At 34.0% G+C, this 16,113-nt stretch overlaps 1 protein-coding gene across 2 annotated transcripts in view; it reads left to right on the top strand.

Moving 5' to 3' along the window:
* NUP35 (nucleoporin 35) overlaps positions 1–13,810 on the top strand; it is a 32,793-nt gene extending 18,983 nt beyond the window's left edge. For both annotated transcript variants that reach the window (XM_019461471.2, XM_019461480.2), the window contains exons 5-9: positions 6,985–7,126; positions 9,636–9,705; positions 10,745–10,873; positions 11,931–12,095; positions 13,152–13,810. In XM_019461471.2, the coding sequence (XP_019317016.2) occupies positions 6,985–7,126; positions 9,636–9,705; positions 10,745–10,873; positions 11,931–12,095; positions 13,152–13,229 (584 nt within the window). In that variant the 3' untranslated portion in view covers positions 13,230–13,810. The remainder of the gene's footprint in view (positions 1–6,984; positions 7,127–9,635; positions 9,706–10,744; positions 10,874–11,930; positions 12,096–13,151) is intronic.
* Positions 13,811–16,113: the final 2,303 nt, after the last annotated feature.

Genomic DNA, 16,113 nt, shown 5'->3' with positions numbered 1-16,113 from the left:
GTCATGACCTGAACTGAAATCAAGAGTTGGATGCTTAACCAATTGAGCCACCCAGGCACCCCAAATCCTCATTTAAAAAATGTGTTGTACTTATTAAATGCATCTGTGATGATGAGGAAAAAGAATAATTGGTAGATAAATGTATTATAGCATGTATGTAGTTTGATTCTTTTTTTTAAATGTTTATTTATTGTTGATAGACCGAGTACGAACAGGGAAGGGGCAGAGACAGAGGGAGACACAGAATCTGAAGCAGGCTCCAAGGTTTGAGCTGTCAGCACAGAGCCCGACGCAGGGCTAGAACTCATGAACAGTGAGATCATGACCTGAGCCAAAGTCGGATGGATGCTTAAACAACTGAGCCACCCAGGCACCCCACAGTTTGATTTTTTTCAATAAATTGTATTATCTCTTTTATTAAGCATGAATTTGGTTTTAAAATTTAAATCTATAAGACTCAGCCATGTAATACACTGAGATTCCATTTCCTTCTTGTATACCTTTTGTGTTCTCTAGAGTTAATAATGATTGCATATCATCATTTGCTTGATTACTTTTGTAAAAATATTTGAATATTCATTTTTCAAGCTTTCTGGCTACTGAGCTATTTTTTGTTAACCTGGTTACTTGATGGCTGAATGTAAGCAATCTTGAGCATCTTTCCTTGTTTCCTAGTAATGTCTAAGAATGTTCTGTTCTGAATTAAATAGATTCTTCAATAATCGTTTATAGAGCTGAGGTGATCTGAAACTTTTTTCTGAAAGAAAGGCTGCATTACTAGGTTAAATTAGATTAATTGTGGGTTTCTACATTTGAGTCCAATTAAAGGACATGGATGCAAGTTGTATGACATAGATAAAAGAGTTAAGAATTTTCAAATCTTTAGGTGATCATATTTTTTCTCTTTAATTAGAATCACATTGTTGCATTATAGTTTTTACTTGATTGATTAGCTTTAACTTTTGATACTGTTGAGGGTATAGTTTTGGTTTAGTACTTTTTGGAGGCAAGAGATGGACATCATTCCTGGAAATCTTTCAGACTTTATATATTTGTGCCTTCAATGTAAAAGAAGTACCAATGTATGTACCAAGTACATCATTTATATTGAAGTTTAGTATTAAAATAGTTAACTTTTGTGAGTTCTTGTCTAACACTATTCCATTTTATTATTGGAGTAACAGGTAAGTCTTGTGGGTATAATAACTAAGGGAAACTAACACTTATTACAGGTTTAAGATACAGTTGACATAAAACATGTATATGTTTAAGGTATACAGTATGTTTATTCAACAAGCATATGTTGTAGAATGACCATTGTGTTGACTTTCAAGTATATAAAACGATATTATTAACAATAATCACCATGGTGTTGTTTAGATCCCCAGTACTTACTCACCTTATGACTGGAAGTTTGTACCCTTTGACCAATATCTCTCCATATCCTTCAGCTCCTAGGCCATAGTAACCACTACTCTACTCTCTGTTTGTCTGAGTTGGGCTTTTTTACATTTCACATATAACTGAGATCATACGGTATTTAGTATTTGTCTTTTCTTTGCTGACTTCTTTCACTTACCATGCACGTCATGTTAATGGCAGGATGCCATCCAAATGGCAGGATTTCCTTCCTTCTCATGGCTGAAAAACATCCATTGTGTATATGTACCATCTCTTCTTTATCCATTCATCCACTGAGGGACACTTCGATTATTTTCATATCTTGGCTAATGTGAATAATGCAAGGAACATGGAAGTGCAGATACCATTTTGAGATCCTGTTTCCATTTTCTTTGGATCTATATCCAAGAATGGGATTGTTGGATCATGTGGTAGTGCTATTTGTAATTTTTGAAGAATCTCCATAGAGTTTTCCATAGTGGCTGTACCAATTTATATTCCCACCAGCAGTGTACAAGGATTTCCTTTCCTTCGAATCCTTGCCAACACTTAGCTCATGTCTTTCTGATGATAGCCTTTCTAAAAGGTGTGAGGGGATATCTCATTGGGGCTTTGATTTGCATTTTCCTGATGATTAGTGGTTTTGAGCATCATTTTGGTACCTGTTGGCTATATGTATGTTGTCTTTGGAAAAATGTCTATTCAGTTGCTCTGCTGACTTTTTTGGCTGTTGAGTTGTATGAGTTTCTTATATATTTTAAAGAGTAACCCCTATCATATACGTGGTTTGCATATACTTTCTTCCATTCCATATGCTGCCTTTTCATTTTGCTAATGATTTTGTAGATGCTTTGGGTAAGTATGGACTTTAACAATACTAATTCTTCCTATCTGTGAACGTGGTATATCTTTCCATTTGTTTTTTCAGTTTCTTTGATCAGAGTCTTGTGGTTTTCAGTATATAAATCTTTCATCTCTTTGGTTAAATTTATTCCTATGTATTTTATTATTCTTGATGGTATTTTAACATTTATTTATTTTTGAGGGACAGAGCATGAGCAGGGGAGGGGGAGAGAGAGAGAGAGAGAGAGAGACAGGATCCCAAGCAGGCTCCAGGCTCTGAGCTGTTTGTTAGCACAGAGCCAGACACGGGCCTCGAACTCACAAACTGCAAGACCATGACTTGAGCTGAAGTCGGAGGCTCAACTGACTGAGCCACCCAGGCGCTCCTTCTTGATGGTATTTTAAAGGAGATTATTTCATTTGTTTTTTAGTTATTGTTGTCAACGTGTAGAAGTGCAACTGATCTCTGTGTGTTGGTTTTGTATTCTGCAACTTCACTGAATTCATTAATTAGTTCTAAAGGTTTTTTAGTGGAGTCTTTAAGATTTTCTATGTATAAGATTATTTTATGTGCAAAAACAATTTTGCATCTTTCTTTCCGATTTTGGATGCCTGTTATTTTTTATATTTTTCTTACTTGATTGCTTTGATAAGTACTTCCAGTACTATGTCAAAAGGAGTGGTAAGTGGGCACCCTTGTTTCTGATTGTAAAGGAAAAACCTTCAGCCTTTTCATCACTGAATATGATGTCAGATGTGGGCTTATCGTATATAGCCTTTATTATGTTGAAGTATGATCCTCCTATATCCAGTTTGTTGAGCATTTTTATCATGAGAGAATGTTTTGTTTTTGTCAAAAGGTTTTTCTGCATCTGTTGATGATCATCTGATTTTAATCTGGCATTTGTGTCAGAATAATGCTGCCCTGGTAAAATGGAAACTAACATTTATTGAACCTATTAAACATACTCTTTCAGTTAATCTTCTCTATGTTGGATAGATGTTAGATACGCATTTGTGTTTTGTGTTCTTCATATGTAAAAAGCAGAAGCTAGGTTCTGTCTCATAGAATTGCCTTTAGGATTACATATGAATACATGCAAATAACCTGTAATCCCACCTTGAACATAGTATAAATGCTCAATCCTTGTTAGCAATTATCATTAATATTGTTACAGTTTTTTTACTTTTTGTTGTAATATTTGGGAAGTAAGGCTCAGTAACTCTCTTTAATTGTGACATTAAGTTATAGAACTATAGTGTGAACTAACTACAAACCCTTTTACTCTATTCCCACTCATCTTCCCATGATGCTCTCTAGCAAGGTGAATGATTGGTTCAGGGGTAGCAACACTAGCCTTCTGCCATCCAGTCCAATCCTTTCTGGGCTTCTGACACAATTACGTGTTACCTTCCTCAAAGCAAGGTGTTGTACTTCCTTCTCCCCCTATACATTAAAGATATTTTCATTATTTTTTGTAATTCACTAGCAGTTGGAACATGAGGATCTAAAATAAGAATGTTCCAAAATAGATTGCAGGGGGCCTGTTTAGGTTTTTCCTTTTTAAAATTTGCTCTGACCTTTTAAGTGTTGTATCTGGAAAGTAACTTGATTCTCCAGTCCTTCTTTGTTACGGATTAACAGTGTGTCACTGTGACTGGTCGTTGAATGTGTTTCTTTGTTAAGAGAACTTTTTGTGTGGTTCTAAGAAAATCATTCTGTATTCATGAGTAGGAAAACTCAGTTACCCTTTTTGCATCTCAGCTTTGGATTTGAATACTAGCTTTATTGCTCATTTCCTAATAGCAGTTCCTATGTGCATTAATCAAGCATTTTTAAGGTATATACAATGTACTCAACCCAAGATCAGCAGCATTTACCAAAGTATGTGTTTTATGAAGGTAAAATGTAGTCATTATAGTATAGGAAATTTTGGGTTGAATAAAGTTTTAAATATTTATTGACTAATCTTCGCAAGTTTTTTTTATGTGCATTATAAATCTCCCATCAGGATAATATATTATATGGCCTTTTATAAAACTTAACACACTGGCTCTCCCCGCCCCCCCCCCCCCTTTTATTTTTCTAAGAATATACTTTGAGGACTCCATTTGACTACAGACACTTTGGAATGTTAGGTTGATTTTCAACTCAACTGGGAATTCAGGACAAATGACATGACTAAGCAGCAGATACACAGTTAGAATGTATTGAGCAGAGAACCTCCAGAAAATCAGTAAACGTGGGTTGTGAATGATGTACAAGGCCCTGTAAAACAGTTGTTCTCAGGCTTCTTTGTTGTAGGATCCTTAATACATTCTTAGAAATTAAAGGCCAGAGAGGTTTGGGGTTATACCTATTGATAGTTACTGCATTAGAAATTAAAAAAATATTTTACAGTATGTATTAATTCATTTTAATGTAATTTGTTTCATGTAAACATAAGGAACTTTAAAAAATAACTTTTCTACAAGAAAAGATTATGATGAGAATCCATTGCTTTGTGTTTTTCAAATTTTAATGTCTGGTTTAAAATAGAGTTGAATTCTCATATCTGCATTTTTTTTTCTTTAAACACGTATTTATTTTGAGAGAGAGAGCATGCGCAAGGATGGGAGGGGCAGAAAAAGAATCCCAGTAGGCTTGCGCTGTCAGCATAGGAGCCAGATGCAGGGCTCGAAGCCACAAACCATAAGATCATGACCTGAACCGAAACCAAGACTTGGATGCTTAACCTCCTAGACACCCCCTTATATCTGCTTCTGTATTCAATCTCGGTGCTTGATTGAATGCTTGATTGAATTGCATCAAGCATCCTTTGGAAAGGTCCATTGTACTCATGAGAGAATTAAGAGTATAAAGGCAAATGAAACCTTAAATCACTATGAAAATAACTTTGACTTGGCTGATCCCATCAAGAGAGGTTGTAAGTTATTCAGAGTCTCCAGTCCATACTTGTAGAATTGCTGGTATAGTAAATACAAATGTTAACTAGATTACTTCCTAAGAGCTTGTCCTTTGAATTTGGATTGCATAGATTGGAATTTTGGCTGCACTTCTTGACGTTATTTAACATCCCGTTTCCTAATTCGTTAATTGGAGTTACTAATAGAACCTACCTTGTAAGATGGTTAGAATTAAATAAACTTAGACCTGTAAAATGGTAAAATAAGTACCATGAAATAAATAAATGAAATGTTGCTGTTCATTATTATTTCAAAATTTTAGTCCTGTTATGGCACTTTTGTTCACAATTTTCCATTGGCTTCCCAACTCGTTTGAGGTAAAAGCCAAAGCCTTTACTGTAGCTTACAAAGTTGTTTTTTTGGGGGGGATCTGATTTTTTTGTTACCTCTCGCTGTGCTCATATACTTGTTTTGACCTCACATCCCCTCTTCACTGTCTTGTTCATCAAACACCAATCATATCCTTTCTCAGGTCCTTTGTATGGGGTTTTTTCTCCATTTAACATTTATTTCTTCAGATACTGGCATGTTTTGCCCTCCCCCTTCTTTGGGTTTTTATTTTAATGTCACCTCAGCAAAATCTTTGTTTCATTTAACGCTTCCGTGTATGTATATAGGTACACACTGCTTTATCTATTTTTCTGTAGGATTTTCCTTCCTTCCTTCCTTCCTTCCTTCCTTCCTTCCTTCCTTCCTTCCTTCCTTCCTTCCTTCCTTCCTTCCTTCCTATTTGAGAGAGAGTGTGAGTGCAGGAAAGGGAGAGAATGAAACCCAAGCAGAGCCTGACCCAGGGCTTGATCCCACAACTCTGGGATCCTACCCTGAGCTAAAATCAAGAGTTAGACGCTCAACCAACTGAACTGCCTAGCTGCCTCAAGGAGTTTCTGTTTTCTAATGTACTAGGTATTACTTATTTGTCTCTTTTCTACTAGAATTTAAGCTCCATTAGAGATAGATGGGGTTTTGTTTATTTTTTTATTTTTTGTTTTTTATTTTGGTCTTACTTTTCATTACTGTGTCTTCAATACCTATAATGATGCTAGGTGTGTATTTAGGCACTGAAAAAATATATTTTTTTGAGTGAATCATTATCATTACTGCAAAGAGGAAAGAATGGTTTCTGCTTCTCAGAAACGTGTGGTTTCAATAGGACAGTGCCTCTGAAATAAAATGAACATGTAAAGCAGTTAGTTTGGCATTTTGGACATGTAGAAGTACTCATTAGTTGGTAGCTGTTATTGAAGGATAAGCAAAGAAAGAACAGAATTAGACATTTAAATTAGAAATTACCTTAGTAAAAGAAAACTGCATTTGTATCTCAGGATCTAGGGTAGATACTGTTTAGGGACATATTGAAAAATATAGGTTGGAACTATATTGTGGAGCTTCTTGGATTATTCTGTAGGTAATGAGTTATCACATAATTCTAAGGCAGAGGTGCTGTGATGAAAGTGGTAGATTTGGAAGATGAATCCAATAGTAGTCCTTGAGGTTGATTGGAGACCCTTTTGGTATAAGCTTAACTGGAAATTAAAACATTAGCAAATTTATAAAAATAAAACTTTTACAAAATCATAAATTATGCTCAATTATTAATGACCTCTGAAATTGTACAGTAGTATAAAATGATCATTTGATTACAATTTGCGTATCTTGAAGTATTTATGCAATTGCCAACTTTAATATATCTTTTCATTTACAACCAAGAGCTTTGATTTAAAATAAACCAAGATGTTTATATTGGTAACTAACTTACTAAACATACTAATATAGGGCAAAGTATGTTTAGTCCAGCAAACATCGGTCAGCCACGAAAGACAACATTATCTCCTGCACAGTTGGATCCTTTTTATACTCAAGGAGATTCTCTGACTTCTGAAGATCACCTCGATGACACTTGGGTAACTGTGTTCGGGTAAGGTTTCTGAATCATTTACCTTTCCAAAAAAACTAAAAACCAAACACTCCTTAACATTTCATAATAAATATTATCAGATGTCCCCCCCCCCCCAAAAATACTGCACAGCAAACACACATGTACCCACCACCTACCTTCTACAGTTGTTAATATTTTACTTCATTTGTTTTATGTTCCATTAATTCATCTTTCTTTGTTGGTACATTTCAGAATAAGTTGCACACATTAGTACAAATCACGCTGACACTTCAGCATGCTATTATTAATTAGTGTTCAGTATTTGTTGATACTTTTAAAAAAAATTATCTGCTTCTCAGATGTATTTTCTTTAGTGTATTTGCTGGATAACGAAACAGAAATCCTTCTTTAGACTTCCGAAACTCCCTTCTTTCTAGTGGTTATTCTCCATCAATTGGACTTAACCGGTTTGGAACTAACAAATTGAATTTCATTTGTGTATAGATGTGTGTGTGTGTGTGTATACACGCATATATGTCACAAGGTTGGTACTTTATAGTCACAGGATATTGGATATTAGTAGACATTATACATGATATTCCTGGATACATTTTGAATAGATTTTTAGATCCAAAAAAGTACTTTAAAGCATTTTGGAGATCATATTGCATCATTTCCATATGAGAAAACTGAGGTATTAGACTAAGTGATTTATTCAGGGGTTTACATATAGTTATTAGTAAAGTGTCAGCAAAAAACCTTAGGTCTTTTGATTTTTAAGTTGTTACTGTTCATGCCATGCTACATAAGGTTTCCTTCTGAAAGTGTGATAGGTCATACTGATATTGGACCTTACTATATTTAGTTTTGGGGTAAAAAATACAACAACACTTGAGCTTCTTGAAGAAAGAACAATGCACAGTAAATGTTAGTGCATTTGAATAGACTATGTACATTCAGTTTATTTAAAATTTAAAATTCAAAAGTAAATGTAAAAGAATATACAATGAAAAGTTTTCCTTCCCACTTGTGTCCCCAACTACAGTTTTTCTCCCTTTTAAGGCAGTAATTGCCACCTGTTTTTTTGTGTAACCTTCCAGAGAGAGTCTATGTGTTATTGATTCTGTTTAGGTAAAAAAGCAAGATCATTGCTTTCCTTTATTCCCAGAAAGCCCATGCATAGCTCATAGCAATTGGATGGCTTTTTGACTTTTTTCTTTTCTTTTTTGTGTTTAAATTTTCATACTCTCTCACAACATGGCTATGTTTTTGAATTTGGGTGTCCCATCCCGTCTGTCAGGCTCAGTAATGTGTCACTTTTAAGATTCCGTAGTAATTGGATAAATTACTTGAATATCTTCTGCTAGTCTTTTTCTTCATTTTTAAGATACACACTTTTCCACCTATTAACTTTCTGTTGGTTTTATGTTTTAGTAACCCTCTGTATGAGTTTGATTGCGAGAACTGAAATGTTTTCTTCTAAGAGATAAAATATTTTATTTTGACTGTTTATAGGATAGTACATCTAAAATATATGTGTTCTTTGATAATTTAACTTTTTCCTACTGACTCAAGGTCATCATGATATATCATTGTTTTGGGGTGGTTCTTTTATAGGGTATTGAAATGTTTCCACTCAAAGTGGTCGTAGAGTCTTAGAATTACATTTTATTTTTCAAGTACCTCCCCTCTCTTGGAACCATTATTTCTCTTTCATTTTTATTTTCTTCAGCTCTTCTTTGTAGGCACTTTGCCTCATTTGTTGCTTTTCTTTGAGGTTAGAAATTTTATATCCAAACATACATAACATAAAATAAAATTTCAGTCCTGAATGCAAGCTCTCGATAACTAAAGCTACTGGTTAAGGAAACTCCAGATTTTCAACTTAAAATAGCTTCATTGTTTGGACTATAAAAGTAATAACACCTCATAAAATATTTTTAAACCATAAGGAACTTTATAAAGAAGAAAAGAAAAATCACTTAAAAATTTTCAGAGATATATGGCTATTAAAATCTTGGTAACCACCCTTTTAAATGTTTCTATACTAATGATGCTGGTATTGATTTTCATTTTTATTTAGAACTAAACTTCTGAATTTTCAGTTGGTACTCAGTGTGTAAATAATATGACCATATAATTTAAAATTCTTTTCCTTTTAATAGCTGTAGTATACCTAAGTATTTCACACACACACACATAGACACACGCATATATGCCCTCGTAGAATAAATTATATACATAGCTGTGACATGATAATTCTTTTCTAAGAGTGTGATAATGGCAGTGAGAGTAGAATTTTAGAGATTTCATATGTGGAATCTGGGGTTGGGGAAGAATGACTGAGTCAAACGTAATTTTAACATATTTGCTTTTGAGTAATGGGCAATGATATATTTAGCTGATACAGAGGAAAACAGAATGATCAGGGATCTCCTATTAATATTCTAGTCCATTGGGGGAAACTTTTCTTGAAATACTTATACGTAGGGTAATTTGCATTTGTATTTATTATGGAAGTTGACTGTTTGGACAACTCTTTTTTCAGGTTTCCTCAAGCATCTGCTTCCTATATATTATTACAATTTGCACAGTATGGGAATATCTTAAAACATGTGGTAAGGCTTACTTCTTTTCAGTTCAAGATTTAGTGTGAAGAAGGAGAAGCTGTGAATTGAGGGAGACTTTGCTCCTGAATATTGTCTGCTTTTTTCCAAACTTAAAAGTTTTTCTTTCTTTTTTTAAGTTTTCATTGAATATGTCTGTTGCAGTCTAGAAGGCTAGAGGTTGCATAGTAGTTAATAAAAGGGATAAAGAAAGAAGATAAGAGAGCGAGAATTTCATGCTCCCCCCCTCTTTCCTTAAATGCTTCATAGTCTCTTAACAAAAATTACACCAAATATTATATAACTGTCTTCCAGTATCCGCTTGTTTTATTGGAGATGAAAGAAAAGAGAAGTTCCTTATTTACAGAGTTCATAGGGCGTTTTTAGCTTGTAGAGAGCTTTTTAAAAACAAGTATCTTACCTTGTCTTACCTATAACAAGTTATAAATAACAAATCTTTTTTCTGTTATCAGGGATTGACTTAATTCCTACAGAAATAACATTGATGAATACAATTTTTAACAATTTCATAGCAAGGGTTAGTAAGATCTTTTTATTTTTTTTTTTAATTTTTTTTTAACGTTTATTTATTTTTGAGACAGAGAGAGACAGAGCATGAACAGGGGAGGGGCAGAGAGAGAGAGGGAGACACAGAATCTGAAATAGGCTCCAGGCTCTGAGCGGTCAGCACAGAGCCCGACGCGGGGCTCGAACTCACGGACCGTGAGATCATGACCTGAGCCGAAGTCGGACGCTTAACCGACCAAGGCACCCAGGCGCCCCAGTAAGATCTTTTTATAAGAAACAATTATCTTTTGAGAATTACTTTCAGAGAATTTTTGCCACGTATTCTTTATATTGGAGAATTGAGAGGTAGAAATTATTGAAACTGTTTAATAGGATTTTTGTTGAATCCTAGCATTCAGTTTGTTATGGGGCATCAAATAAAAAGTAGAAGCATATATATCTCCTTATCTTTGTATTTTCTAATAAAATTCATGGTTAGGTTTTATATATTTTATGTTTTAAGGGACAACTTCATTCTTTGCAGATGTCTAACACAGGAAATTGGATGCATATTCGTTATCAATCTAAACTGCAGGCTCGGAAAGCCTTAAGCAAAGATGGAAGGATTTTTGGAGAGTCCATCATGATTGGTGTAAAACCATGTATAGATAAAGTAAGTTATTGCTGATGTAAGAAAAATGGCTTCATCTGTATGAAGAGTACAAGTCTAAGTATAGACATTGGCAGTTATGTCACTTTGCTTCACTGTGCCCCTTTTTCTTCGTAAAATATGATGATGTTATAGTATTGTTTTCATGGGAAGCTAAATTTTTAGTCATGGGACTTTAGAATTTAGAGGTAATCCATCCTGACTCCTTCATTTTATAGATAAAGAGGCCAACGGGACTTGGGTAACTTATCTAGAGTTGTTAAAGGTAAGATCTAGATTTTAGGTCTCCTAACTTCTAGCTCATTCTCCTGTGCAAAAGCAACATAAAAATCTTTAAATACTTCAAAGGAATGCTGCTCTTTCAAAATGAAATACTCCACATGAGTGGTAACAGGGTTAACTATTTAATGGCTGAAACTTTTTAGTCATTTTTATTTTAAAATGTTTAAAAACTATTATATGCCTATAAATAATACTGAGAACAATTTATACTTCATGGCTTGTAAAATGATCATAATTGTTCTTAAGTAATTATACATGAACTTCTGTCTACCAGGCACTGTGCTCATATATACACATTAATGCACAAAGCAGGTCTGGCTCCTGTTCTTACAATCTGTGGTTACTTTAGAGTTCTGTAATTATTATATTATGCTGTAACATATGTTTGTAGAGGCCAGAGGAGAATCTGGGGTTCCTGGCTACTAAGTAGCACTGGAATTTCATGCCTTACTTCCCCCAGGATTTCCCCAAGAATCTTCTTTTTTCTCCCTTGAGGGTTTTTCATAGTATTTTTTAGGAGATTTTTACTCTTGTGAGTCTCTAGTCATCTTGAGGATGTTTGAGATCACTGAAGTGAGCTTTCTGGTTGAGCATTAGATCTCAAATACTAGCTAAGAAGTATGTATTGCTTTATCAAGCCTAAAATTGTTTGAAAGTTTAATTAGATCAAATAAAGTGTGCCTCCTTCAATAAATTTTTCTTTTTAAGTAGGGTGTAATAGTGGATAATAGCATATTATGTTTATAAACAGAGAAGTTCTTTACCTTTCTTTCTCCAGAGTGTTATGGAAAACCATGACAGGTGTGCTTTGTCATCTCCACCTCTAGCCTTTACACCACCAATCAAAACTGTAGGCACACCAACCCAGCCTGGAAGTGCTCCTAGGATTTCTACCATGAGACCTCTTGCTACAGCATACAAAGCTTCTACTAGTGACTATCAGGTATTTTAAGAATTAGATAAAGATAAACTTGAAAAAGTGAAATGCATAGCATGTTTAACCATTGGATTGATTTGTGTGCCATTAAATATTTCTTACGTGATTGCCTTGATGAAATCCCTATAAATTTGCATTCTTAAATTCCTTATTTTAAAAATTATAGTTTTGGCCAATTGAAAACTTACCTTGAATTTTAAAAAAATTTTGCCATTATTTAAAACATTTTGAAGGTTTTAGTTTTTTCTGAGTTATACTTGCATACATTAAAGTTTCTCTTATGAACATCTCTTGGTGTGAGGGAATATTAAAAAACTTGTTGAACTGATGACTGAATCTGATGGTATCACAAATGAAGAACCTCACTGATGTTGGAGTAGCTGTGGTTATCAAAGAGACCATTGACTAGCTCCCATTTCACTGTTTCTTGTTTCAAAAAAGTTTAAAGGGAAAGTTCATTATATTCATTGAAGAATGATAGAAGTATTATGACTCTCATTCAGTATGTTACTGTCTCCTACTTAATCAGGTTCTGAACTTGCCTAGTCACAGACACAGGTCCTGAAACAGCAAATAAAACATTTTTAATTTAGTAAGATAGTGACAATTTAGTCTTTTGATTTCCCCTGAAATTTGGAGACTAGGACTGGATTTTTCATTAAGGTTTTCTTTTAAGCCAGTCCTGTCTCTTTTATAGTAGGCTCCATGCCTGGTGTGGGGCTTGAACTCATGTCCCTGAGATCAAGAGTCAGATGCTCTGCCAACTGAGCTAGGCAGGCACCCCTAAGGATTTTAAAACCCTCATCTCTTGTAGCTTTTGTATTGTTTGTTCACTTTTCTGATATAAGGAGAAGATATAATTTGTCTTGCCAAAGGAATAGGATTTTGTGCTTTAAAGCATAAAGTTGTTCTAACTAAATCCCTATCTTCTCCTTTAAATATACAATTCGGTACCACAAATGCATTTAACTGTTTGGCTCTTTTAAATTAGCCATTAACTCTAGAATTGACTATGATACTTAAGAAACTATAGCCTAACAATTGTGTGTGCTTTTTTAATAGGTTATTTCTGACAGACAGACGCCAAAAAAAGATGAAAGTCTTGTATCAAAAGCAATGGAGTACATGTTCGGCTGGTAGTATAGTAAGAGCTAAGAATCACCTACCACGGAGGAGGCTGCTACACTAAAACAGAGTTAGCCCAGTACTGCCAGCTTGCCTTTGGTTAGTTATATAACCACTCTTGGCAGTGCTGAATCGCTCTCTCTCACTTTCTTAGAAGCCTTTTTTCTTTAAGGATACAGCGTATTTGTAGCTTGCACTTTAAAAGATGATTGAGATACGTTTTAAAGAAAACAAAAAATCCCTGTAAATAGGATTTTGTGCTTTCTGGGTTAGTGCATGCTTTAAGCACAAAAAACTCAGCATTGATTACTGTAAATTGTATAATTGAATTTGTGGTGAGGTTTTGTAGTCTTCATGAGTTGGTGGGGTGAATTTCATGAAGGGTAAACTATACAACTCCTAACAATACACAAAGATTATAATCAACCAATTTGAATTATGGTTTTTTAATTTAGATAGTATTTAATATTTTAATTATCCTTGTTTATATATGTCCTGTCATGGATTGTCATCTTTCAGTATTCTAAAGTCAAAAGTCTTTTTAAAAACCTACTAAAGTTTCGTGATAATAAACTTTGTCAATTGTATATATTAAACATTTTTTGAAAGTGATTTGTTATTTTATTAACTATTTAAAAAAATTTGAAGTGTCTGCTGAAATAGAGAAAATACATCATGAATCTCCACATACTGTAATCTAGCTTTAATAACCATATAACCATAAATATTTTGCCATAGTGGTTTCTTCTCTCTCCCTTTTGTTTAAAGCATATCTCAGATGTGATGTCATTTTAATCTAAGTACTTGAGGATATATCAAAAAAAGAACATTCCCACTTGTAATTACAGTATCAGTGTCATACCTAACAGAATTAGTAAGTTTCTTAATATCTAATATATAGCCCATTAAAAATTTCCCAGTTATCTCCAAAATATATTTATGGTCGGTTAGTACAAATCACTGTCTAGAGTAGGTGTACATAATATATTTGATTATTTTGTCTTTTAAGTATCTTGAAATCTAAATTAGCTCCTGCTCTCTTTACACCGTGACTTCTTGAAGGAATTGTGAGAGTTGCCTACAGTGTCTCATAGACTGAATGTGGTCAGTTGCTTTCTTTAACTTGTTCTGTCATTTATCCCATATCCTAAAAGTTGGATCTAGGGAAGATTAATTAGATTCTGATTTCTTTTTTTTCTTTTTTGAGCAACAATACTTGATAGTATCGTGCACTTTATATTTAATCAAGAGATGTTTAATCTGGTTGTCCCACTTTTACTGAGGCTCAAATTGGTCATTGGGCACATGGGTAGAAGCCCAGCATCTTGTTGGAAAATTCCTCATAAGGTTCTTGCATTATGTTTTTGAAAGCAAAATTAGTGATATTTGCCTGAATAAATTATTTCATTAAGGTTTGCAAAATGATTTTCCAAATCTATTATTTCTGTTGCATTTATTACCTGGAATTCTTTTATATATAAAAACTTTGCTCCACCCACTAGGGCTATTTTCTTACATGGAATATATTCATACCAAAATGGCAGGATAAATATTTGATCCTTTTCCTTTATTATTTTTCAGAGTAACTGTTGGTGCACTGGAAACTCTAATTGGTGTCCAGTGAGTTAAAAAAAAAATGTTTTTCTCTGCAGTATCGCTATGCACTTAGAGCATTTTTTTGTTTTTTTTGTTTTTTTTAATTCACTGTGTTAGTCACTTGGTGTCATTAGTCTTTTGTTCAAATTATCACCCTTGGCCAGTGAGAACCTCATTAAGCTGGCTCTTGAGTGAAAAGGCCTTTAATTGAAATAATATTTCACCGTAGTATAAGTATCTAGGTAATCAGCATCTCTTTATCTTCAATACTTCTTGATAAAGAATAACTAAACACATTGTATGGAAAGTATTGATATGCCTTTTAAATCACAGCAAACTACCATTAAAGATTTGTTTAGTTCTCTGAGGTGAAGTGTGATACTAAGGACTGTACTGGCCTGGTGAAAATCCATTTATCGTTATAGAGTATTTTTATTCTGATACTTACATATTGAAGTCTTTCTATTCCAACTTAAAATAGGATTTTATTTTATATCTTCTAACATACAGAACTCAATTATTCAAAGTAGAACTGTGGCTACTAGATCCCATTAAACCCTAGCATTTGTATTTGAGTTTTATACATTTTTGTAAAAGGATTATACTTTTTGTTTCTTTTGAGAGGTCATTTTATTTCTGTAGACCTTCGTGGAGCATGAAGTTTGCTTTCTGACTAAAAGTACTTGTTTGCTATGTTTGGGTTTGGGTTTTTATCCAGTGTTTTATCTTACTTGTCTTTATCTCCATCACATCATTTACTTGAAAAGAGCCAGGAAACCTATAAATCTATCAAACCAACACATCTATGACATAAACTTACACAATGTTACATGCCAATTATATCTCATTTTAAAAAGTATATAAAATAATAAAACAAAAACAAACTGAACAGAAAAGAGCTAGGAAAATCTAAGAAAGCAAACTCCTGTATTTTTCAATGCTACAAAACACAACAGAATTGGGAACTGAGAAAGCTAGAAAAGTTACCCTGAACCAAGCCTCTTCCTAAAAGTTCAGAAAAGCTGATTTCACACAAAAATAAGTAACAAAAAACTATAGTCATGCGAAGTTGTTATACAAAATAAGAGGATAAGGAACAAAGTATCATATAGACATTGGAAGCACATCAGAAAGGCACGCCCATAATAGATCAAAACTATGACCTGGTTATTTAAAAATGACTTCTCAGATGTTTTGGGGTACCTGAGTGGCTCAGTTGGTTAAGTGTCCGACGTCAGCTCAGTTCATGTTCTCGCGGTCCGAGAATTCAAGCCCCGCGTCGGGCTCTGTGTTGACAGCTCAG

Source organism: Panthera pardus, unplaced genomic scaffold (assembly GCF_024362965.1).
Source record: "Panthera pardus isolate Hobbes unplaced genomic scaffold, ASM2436296v1 HiC_scaffold_10, whole genome shotgun sequence".
Taxonomy (NCBI): Eukaryota; Metazoa; Chordata; class Mammalia; order Carnivora; family Felidae; genus Panthera; species Panthera pardus.
This window is presented reverse-complemented; position numbering and strand designations above follow the sequence as displayed.